The sequence below is a fragment of the Gekko japonicus genome, unplaced genomic scaffold (genome assembly GCF_001447785.1).
Source record: "Gekko japonicus isolate JY-2015 unplaced genomic scaffold, Gekko_japonicus_V1.1 scaffold1440, whole genome shotgun sequence".
Lineage (NCBI taxonomy): Eukaryota > Metazoa > Chordata > Lepidosauria > Squamata > Gekkonidae > Gekko > Gekko japonicus.
Window position 1 is genome coordinate 275,505 of NW_015169819.1, and position 9,264 is coordinate 284,768.

The 9,264-nt window shown below is 46.0% G+C and overlaps 2 protein-coding genes across 2 annotated transcripts in view; one reads left to right on the forward strand and one right to left on the reverse strand.

Moving 5' to 3' along the window:
• The window catches only part of FAM104A (family with sequence similarity 104 member A), a 9,715-nt gene extending 9,402 nt beyond the window's left edge, over positions 1 to 313 (reverse strand). The window contains exon 1 of the mRNA XM_015417199.1: positions 120 to 313. Within this exon, the coding sequence (XP_015272685.1) occupies positions 120 to 166 (47 nt within the window). The 5' untranslated portion in view covers positions 167 to 313. The remainder of the gene's footprint in view (positions 1 to 119) is intronic.
• A 187-nt stretch (positions 314 to 500) lies between these two features.
• The window catches only part of LOC107115477 (chromosome unknown open reading frame, human C17orf80), a 9,061-nt gene continuing 297 nt past the window's right edge, over positions 501 to 9,264 (forward strand). The window contains exons 1-4 of the mRNA XM_015417196.1: positions 501 to 775; positions 2,713 to 4,065; positions 8,356 to 8,463; positions 8,706 to 8,822. Of these exons, the coding sequence (XP_015272682.1) occupies positions 718 to 775; positions 2,713 to 4,065; positions 8,356 to 8,463; positions 8,706 to 8,822 (1,636 nt within the window). The 5' untranslated portion in view covers positions 501 to 717. The remainder of the gene's footprint in view (positions 776 to 2,712; positions 4,066 to 8,355; positions 8,464 to 8,705; positions 8,823 to 9,264) is intronic.

Sequence of the window (9,264 nt, forward strand, 5' to 3'; positions counted from 1 at the left end):
GCCACCCCCCCGGCCGGTTAGGTTCAAAGCGTCCCTCGCTCGGCCCCCGTACATACAGGGACTGGACAATTCATAAATTTAAATTAGCAAATATTCTCCTCCTCCCCGTACCCTCTTACCTCTGTCTTGCTCCCCGCTCGCTTGCCAGAACTCCCCGACAACTCATGGCCTGGCCGAGCCAGCTGTCTCAGACCGTAAGCCGCGAAGTCAGCAGGCCTCACACTTGCACTCCCAAACAATCCTTCCCCACCTCCGTCCTCTGTCACCGCTTCCGGTGTGCGACCCTCATGCGCAAGCGCATTAATAGTACAGAGAAACCCCTCCTCTTCCTTCTAAGTGATTTTTGGTAGACGCAGAGGATAGTTGGGACTCCCTACTACGCAGGCGCACTGTGACTGCAGCGCGAGAGGCGCATGCCCATTGGTCGTCTCTCACTGGGTATGCGCATGTGTGAAGGTCGGGTGCATGCCTACGTAATAGTAATTCAGGACCCCGGCAAAGGCTGTGCAGGGTCCGTTTGGAAGTAAATTTGATCGAATTAAAAAAAGCGGAGGATACCGAGGTCATGTGATAAAGGACCGGGGTCATGTGCAGCAATTTCCAAGAATTTTATTATCTTAATCCGCTTTCGGTTTCAGTTGTTGTGGGGCTAAAACAGACTAAATGCAACCTTATAGCGACAGCTGAGGAGTGTGATGCCCGTAATGAAAAATATTGATGCAAGTTGCTGGCGATTCCTGGAATTGCAGAATTAGAGTTTTAGCTCCTGATCGAGGTACGGGGAGAAGAGTGCACGGGGTCTTGTGGCGAATAAGGATTTTCGTGGGAATGCACGGGGTGGGATGTTCACGAGTCTTGTGGCGAATAAGGATTTTCGTGGGAAAACAGCAACAAATCACTTAAGCAACTCCTCTAATGTTCACCGTCAGCCAACCTTGCATAGTGTTTTTTCTTCCTCTTTTTCCCTCTCACGGGACAAAAATGTCTTGTTATTTCTGTTGTCAATGGTGTGGGTTGTCTTTGCAGATAGTTTTCAGGACCAAACATTTTCCGATAGTGCTTAAGGTTGCCAACTCTGGGTTGGGAAATGCCTTGAGATAGTGGAGTGGAGCCTGGGGAGAGCAGCATTTGGGGAGGGGAGGCATCTCCGTGAGGTATAATGTCACAGAGTACACCCTCCAAAGCTGCAATTTTCTCCAGAGGAACTGATTTTGATGCTTGATTAGGGTTGCCAGACCCCTGGTCTGGGAGGGGGTTCCCCCAATGTTTCAGGGTTTTGCCTGCCCTTGGCCAGCTGGCTGGTGGGTGACCCCCAAACAGGGGCATTGCATGGGAAGGTCTCCGATGCAATGATGTCATGCGGAAGTAATGTTATAACGTCGGGAATATTGCCGTGCTGGTTTGAGGGCAAAATGTATGGTAAAACTGTAGAGTTTTGTCCTTAAATCAGAGTGTCACTGCACAATGTCCCCAGTGTGATGACGTCACTTCCGCATTGATCCCCAGGTTCCAGAGATCAGTTCCCCTGGAGAAAATGGTGGCTTTAGAAGGTGGACTCTATGGCATTATGCCTCACTGATGTCCCTCCTCCAAAAAACCCTGCCCTCCCCAGACTCCACCACCAAAAGCTCCAGGAATTTCCCAACTCAGAGCTGGAAACTCTTCGTGAGATCTGGAGAATTTTAATTCTGCAAGAACTGTAGGCCCACCTGCAAGTTGGACACAGCATCTGGAGATTAGTTGGAACAACACAGTGGGCCAGCTGGAAACCCCACTCCTAAAGTTGGGGATGCTCTGGTTTTTGGGCAAAACGCTATGGTTTGAGGGCTACTTTACCATAAAGTTTTGTCCAAAAACCAGAGCATCACCCTTGGTGTCACCGATGCAATGATGTCATTTCCGGGTGATGTCATGATGTTGTGTGACATCCTCGAACACCCCTCAAAACTCCCTGCTGGATCGACAAGGGGACCTGGCAACCCTACTTCCTTTTCTCCTTAGGGCTGCCAGCTCCAGGTTGGGAAATTACTAGAGATTTGGAGGTGGAGCCTTGGGAGGTTAAGTTTGGGGAGGGAAACAACCTCAGCAGTATATAATGCCCTAGAGTCCACCTTCCAAAGTGTCCCATTTTCTCCAGGGGAACTGATCTCTGGCCATCTGGAGACCAGTTGTTATTCTAAGTGATTTCCAGCTACGGTTGCAAGCTCTGGGTTGGGATATACCTTGAGATTTTGGGGGTGGAGTCTGAGGAGGAGGGGAATTGGAGGAAGGGCGGGACCCCAGCAGGATATAATGCAGGATATAATGCCATAGAATCTGGGGGAATTGATCTTGGTCATGTGAAGATCAGTTGTAATAGTGGGAGATCTCCAGGTGAATTCACCGCTTGGAGTTCTGGGAAGGCATGCGGCTGCTCCTCGCCCTCCCCCCTCTCTCCTCCCTCTCCACTGCTGCCCCACAAAATTTCCCCATGCCCCACCAACCCAAAATTTCTGCCTGTGGGGCTCCTCTCATTCCTCCTGTGGACACTCTTATAACAAAGTCTGCCATTTCCATAGTGTCCCCTCTCTCCGCCCTCTCCACTGCTGCCCCACAAAATTTCCCCATGCCCCACCAACCCAAAATTTCTGCCTGTGGGGCTCCTCTCATTCCTCCTGTGGACACTCTTATAACAAAGTCTGCCATTTCCATAGTGTCTTCTTTTTTTCCCAGACAGAAGAATGAAAAGCATCCCGGCAGCAGTGGAAATCTGTCCCTACTGTAAAAAACCGTTTAAGCGTCTCAAGTCCCACTTGCCCCATTGTAAGATGGCAGGAGATGCATCGTTTGCTGTGCACTCTACTGAAATTTCTGCTCCTGTCCCAGTGACTGGTAGTTCTGTCTCACCAGAATGTCTGGATACTAAGAAGAAAGGGCAGAACAAAAGTACTGAAATGGCCTCCAAAAAAGAAAATAAGAAAAGCAAACCTAAGCTGATAGGGAATGAAAGAAAAGTAAAATTGGATTCTGTAGAACCAATAGTTGTGGCACCTGTTGGCAATCTGCTTGCAGCAAGACCAGATGAAGATATACAACAGCAAATTAAACATTCCACCAAAAAGTCGCAGAAAAGAGAAAATGGCACACCAAGAGCCCCAGGAGAAGACCTAGCACATACACAGGCAGCTGAGAAAGAACTTTCAAAAACAATGCTTTTGAAAAAGTCTCCCAGAGTACAGAAAAGTAGAAGCAGAATTACCTTTGATGAAGATAAATTTGCATCTGCTGTCATTCAAGAACCATTGATTCACAGTGGTAAAGCCACTTCTAGATCTCCTGGCCAGTTAATTAAAAAACCATCTGCAAAACAGAGACAAGCTAAGGATTCTTCTGTTCAACATATCCCATTAAATGAAGCTGCCATTGTCAACCAGAAGATGAGACACCAGCCTGTGGAATCATTGCCAGCCAGTGCTGATATCTCATTGGCCACTGAGAAGCAAATTATCACAGGAACAGAGGACAGAGTTTTAAGTCTTGAGTTTGAAGGGAACACCTGGACTGGAAAGACAGAAAATGCTGTGACTACAGTTAAAGCTTCTGATGAGTGTTTTCTGAACACCTACAGAACGGTTGCCAATGTTCCTGTTCAGCTGGCTGCAGGAGTAAAAAGTATGATGGACAAAAATCAGTTATCAGTTGTTTCTCATGAAGAGTCTCTGGTTTATCACAGTCCTAAAACAAATCCCTACCCCACAATACTTCAAAGAAGAAGCAATGATGAAATACGTAACTGTGACCTAACTTGTTTAGAAAATGACATTGCTTTAGATTCTGGGATCATTGTGATAACCAGAGGCAACAGCTCAGGGACATCTTTGAAACCGCCCTCAGTTCATATGTTAGAAATGACTGCTGCAGAAAGGTTATCATCGCCCAAGAGAGGCTTACAGCCAGGTTCTTTGGGACTGGAGTGGTTTCCAGAACTGTATCTTAATTATCAGAACTTATTTTCAGGGAAGCAGAAACAACAGGACACCAGAATCCCAACAACCCAGGTCATTCTCCCATATGAAGACCGGCAAGGTAAAAATGGGTTGTTTTCAGTCACTTTCTAAGAGGCAACATTGTGTCTGCTACCCAAGGAGCCAGTTTGTTGGAGTGTGTGTAGAAAGAGCAAGTGTGTGTGTGTATACACAGTGTACAGTTTGTTGGAGTCTGTTTGTTCTCTGGAACATTATGTTGGTTTTTGATTTACCAGGGCAGGTCTAAGCTTATAAAGGGTTGTGTATCAAAATCCTCGTAAGGCCAAGGGCTGCTTCTCTCTCTCTCCATAAATTCATTTTTAAATAACGCCAGGGTTATTGCTTGTCCATCTCAGGATGTTAGAAGACTGTGGGGTTCCCAACCTTCTCAAAGATTATTTGATTTCCCTGTCCCTGCACCTGGGACCCTGGAATAAATCTCCTTTGATAGTATGACCAAGACTGGATTTGGACTCTCACACACACAGTAGAACACACCAGTAAAAGCAGTAAGCTTTATTGAAGAAATATAAAAAGTGGTTTAGGCTTCAGCATAAGCAAGAGTAAGCAGGTGCTATAAAACAACAAAGTCTAGATTCTTACACACACATACATGAAGACAGGTAGATTCATGTTGCTGTTGTTGTTATCTCCCCAGATGGGTGTAAGCTAACTTTATAGGAAAACTGAATCACTGACCCGCTGACTAGTGTAAGCCAATCAAGAACGTGATCCAAAAGACGATTCCCAAAGAAGAGTAGGACTTCCCCCTCCCATCTGAGTGTAATTAAGTCAGATTGCTTTCATATTCCAAGGTGCGACCTCAGTCTTTTTATCTTGGCCTGGGAAAAGTGGAAGAGTGATAACCATTTGGCCTGGAACTCTCCCCAATAGAACAAAGTTTGAGTCCAGTGGAACTTTTAAGACCAATGAAGTTTTATTCAAGGTATAAGCTTTTGTGTGCATGCATACTTCTTCAGATACATTGAAATGGAAGTTACCAGTCCATACATATATTCATTCATAAATACAATTAAAACCAGTCATAAAACAACCATAAACAATTCAATTATCAGTTATCATAAAGTGCTGGAGCAGTGATCTAATAAAGTGCTAGAACAGTAGATTTCAAATTAATAGTGATACTTAAGGTGACAATAACAGTCATGTTGGTATTCTCAAACCAGCTCAATTTATCCAGCTTATTTGTGCAGAGAGCACAGGCTGTAGGTAGTAAAGTCGGGGCACAGGGGCACTCCTCAGAAGTTTGGTTCAGGTCCTTGATTGAAGGCCTGGTGGAAGAGCTACATCTTGCAGGCCCTGCAGAACTGTAAAAGGTCCCGCAGGGCCCTGATCTCTTCCAGGAGCTCATTCCACCAGTATGGAGCCACCACTGAGAAGGCCCTGGTTATAGCCAGCCTGTTGTCTTTGGGGCCTGGGAGGGCTGATCGATTTTGGGACCCTGAGCGCAGTGCTCTCTGGGGAACGTGAGGAAAGGTGGTCTCTTAGGTATGCCGTACCCTGACCATAAAGGGCTTTAAAGGTGAGAACCAGCACCTTGAAGTGATTTCAGTATGCTATCAGCAGCCAGTGCAGTGCTTTTGGCACAGGCTGGATGTGCTCCCACATCGAGAGACCCATCAGCAGCCTGGCCGCAGCATTTTGCACTAGCTGCAGATTCCGGATTTGGAACAAGGGCAGTCCCATGCAGAGAGCATTACAGTAGTCTAATCTTGAGGTGACCACCGTATGGATCACTGTTGCAAAGTTGTTGCGTTCGAGGAAGGAAACCAACTGCCTAATCAACCAGAGATGATAAAAGGCTGACTTGGCAGTGGCTATCTGGCCCTCCATTGTTAAGGAGGCATCCAAGAGCACTCCCAGGCTCCTAACCTCCGGTGCTGGCACCAACTGTGCCCCATGGAAGGTCAGGAGTGGGATCCCTACCCTCAGGCCACCCCAACTCAGGCACAGGACCTCCGTCTTCATCAGATTCACTTTCAGTTGGCTCAGTCTAAGCCAACCAGCCACGGCTTGTTACGCCCAGTCCAGGTCTTCCGGTGTAGAGTCAGACTGGCCGCCCAACAACAGATAGAGCTGGGTGTCATCCGCATACTGATGACACCCCAGCCCATGCCTCCAGGCAATCTGGGCAAGGGGGCACATAGAGATATTAAATAGCATTGGGGAAACCACCACCCCTCTAGGCACTCCACACATCAGTGGATGCCTTCAGGACAGCTGTTCCCCTAGTGCCACCCTTTGTCCCCAACCCTGAAGAAAGGATGCAAGCCATTGCAAGGCAAGCCTCTAGACTCCAGTGTTGGCGAGGTGGTGGATCAGTAGCTGATGGTTGACCATGTCGAATGCTGCCAACAGGTCCAAAAACAACAGCACTGCTGATTCACCTCAATCCAGATGCCTTCGGAAGTCATCCGTGAAGGGTGACCAGTGCCGTCTCTGTCCTGTGTCCCGGGCGAAAGCTGGAATGGAAGGGATCTAATGTGGAAGTGTCATCCATAAAGCTCTGCAACTGGACTGTCATGGCCCTCTCAATTAGTTTGCCCAAATATGGCAAATTGGAAACTGGTCAGTAATCCAGAGATTACTTTTTCAGGAGAGGATGGACCATGGCCTCCTTAAGTGTCCCAGGGAACAGACCCTCCTAGAGGCAAGGACCAAACTGTAATAACAAACTTAGTTTATATGGTCACCATTTGTTTGGGTTTAATTCTGGGGGAAAACATAGTGAGGAGTCTTAGTTAATTTCTCTTAACATTCCACAATTAAGAAGGGTACATCTGCCTTTCGAGCTCTGATTTTGATATATTTATTTCCTTCACTATGTTTGCCCCGGAATTAAACCCAAACAAATGGTGACCATATAAACTAAGCTTGTTATTCCAGTTTGGTCCTTGCATCTGTCAAACACCTTTAATATGCTGTATGCTAATCTGATGCTCACCCTCTACCTATATGTATGCACTGGTAACTTCCATTTCAATGTATATGAAGAAGTGTGCATGCAAACGAAAGCTTATACCTTGAATAAAACTTTGTTGGTCTTAAAGGTGCCACTGGACTCGAACTCTAATCTGCTGCTTCAGATCAACACAGCTACTCACCTGCAATTCTCCCCAGTGCTGTTATTTATGCTTGGATAGAACAACAGGAAATAAGCTGTTGCTTTAAATTTATGAGACGGCCAAATGCTGATGTTTAAAACAGTCAGGTTTTTGACTGCTCAAGACTTTTAGTCAAGGAGCTTTAATCAGATTAAAAGAAAGGAAAACAGGTTGATCGATGCAGAGGTGACCCTCTCTCTTGACGCGGGATCCCTAAGAGCCTTTCCAGTAGGTCCTTGCCACCACCAACTGCTTTTTCTGATTCTTTTAGTTCAAGTATATGTATAAGATGATTCTCTGCTTCATTTGTATTTAAGGTTGCCAGTCGGCTTGGAGAAAAATGTCTTGTTCCATTAATGGTTGCTTAGCTGAATGTGGTTTATCTCTGGTCTATCATATGCTTCCTGTGTCCATTACTATTTAAGCCTCTATTAAAGGAGCTAGACATTTTCCCCAGGCCCACTGACTGTGTTGCTCATAGACACGATGAGCCTCTTTGAGAAGTGCTTTATCCTCTGCTTCCATTAATAGTTTGGAAATGACACTTGTAACTCTTAAAAACTTGTGGGCATATATGTCTTACAGAGTTTCATCCTTTTCTTACCAACTGAATTGTCCTGGCTTTCGCCAAAGAATCCCTGTACTGAAATTTGGTAGGATGCTGATCCCTCAGCTACCTGGGAGAGGTAATGGCTATGAAAGCAAATTTACGTTTGTTTCATAGAAATGCTGAGTCTGTCAAACTGCAAGCACAGGTGTTTTCTCTTGTGTAGATTCACTGGCTGGCAGAGCTCCATCTGCCCACTTAAAACAGGGCCCTTTCCAATAAGTGGATCTACTGATTCCTTGTGGCTGACGAGAGCTCTTCCTGCTGCCAGTAGATCTGCTTATGAGGAAACACCACACTGTGCAACCCTGCAGTTTAGTAGGGGAGGGCAGTTGGCTGCTTGAAATAGAGCTCTTTCCAGTCACCAAATCAGATGCTGTCCTCCACAGGGAACAGATGCAGCACTCTCTCAATATCTGTTCATACAACTTCACAGGGAAGTGCTCTTCTTGAAGAGCCAACTGTCTTTCATTCAGACTCAGAGGTAAAGCTTGTGACTTTTTTCAGGATGCCATGTAAATTGCATCACCTTTTCTTAAGATTTAGAGAAGCAAATGTAGTGGGGCCAAAAAGAGGTCAGCGTGTTTGAAGCAAAAGTCTGGCTGTTTCTGTCTCCTAGTTCCGCTGGCAGAAAGGTGCCTGATGGATGTAAAGCTCCAAGATTTGCCTGCTTGGCTGGCTACGCGCAACCCGTCTCCAGGGGGGATGCTAAGAGCGACATGCAGAGGTGAGAGCTGATTAGTCTTTCAGTCCTATCTAGAGATGGGCAAGGGTTCTGTTGCTGTAGCAGGAAGCAATTGAGGTTGACTGAACAGCCCTTGTTGTTTGCCTTTTACTTGCGGCTATTTTACTGTTACATTTATTGGTTGTATGTGCCACTTTGATGTGCCTAAAAATCTCATAAGTGAAATAAATTATTTTGACACACATGCTCACAAACAAAGCATTTCAGCCTTTTCTCTTAAACAGCCTGGAATGGATATTACAACCGATACATCAATGTGAAAAAGGGTGGAGTGGCTGGGATCTCGATGCTCCTGCTTGGCTACTGTGTCCTCAGCTATACCTGGAGCTACGAACACATTAGTAAGGCTTTTCCCCTGGCATCTCTCTTTTTCTCCCAAGAAATTGTGTTGGGTGCTAGAAGACAAAGGCCCTGCATGTGCTGCTGTCAGGGCTTTTTGTTCTCAGTACATGGGGCAGGAGGCACTCAGGAAGACAAATGTGCAAACTCATCTGCAACTTTGGAATAAAGATTCTTAACTTTTTATTGTCAGGTTAATCCTTTTTTAAGAAAGAAGAGGCTCAGGAGGTTGCAGTTGACCCTGGGGCCTCATTCTGCTGATTCTGAGCCTAGAATGACCTCTGTCCCCATCCCAAAGTGTGGAAAGACAACAGAATGAATTCTTGGAAGACTTTGCTTAAAATATGACAATGAAGTCTCAGACATTTATAGACCCTTTAATAGATTGGGGCAGCAGGGGGAAGGTTTTAAGTAAAGTAGAACTGCCATCACTCCTTCAGTGTA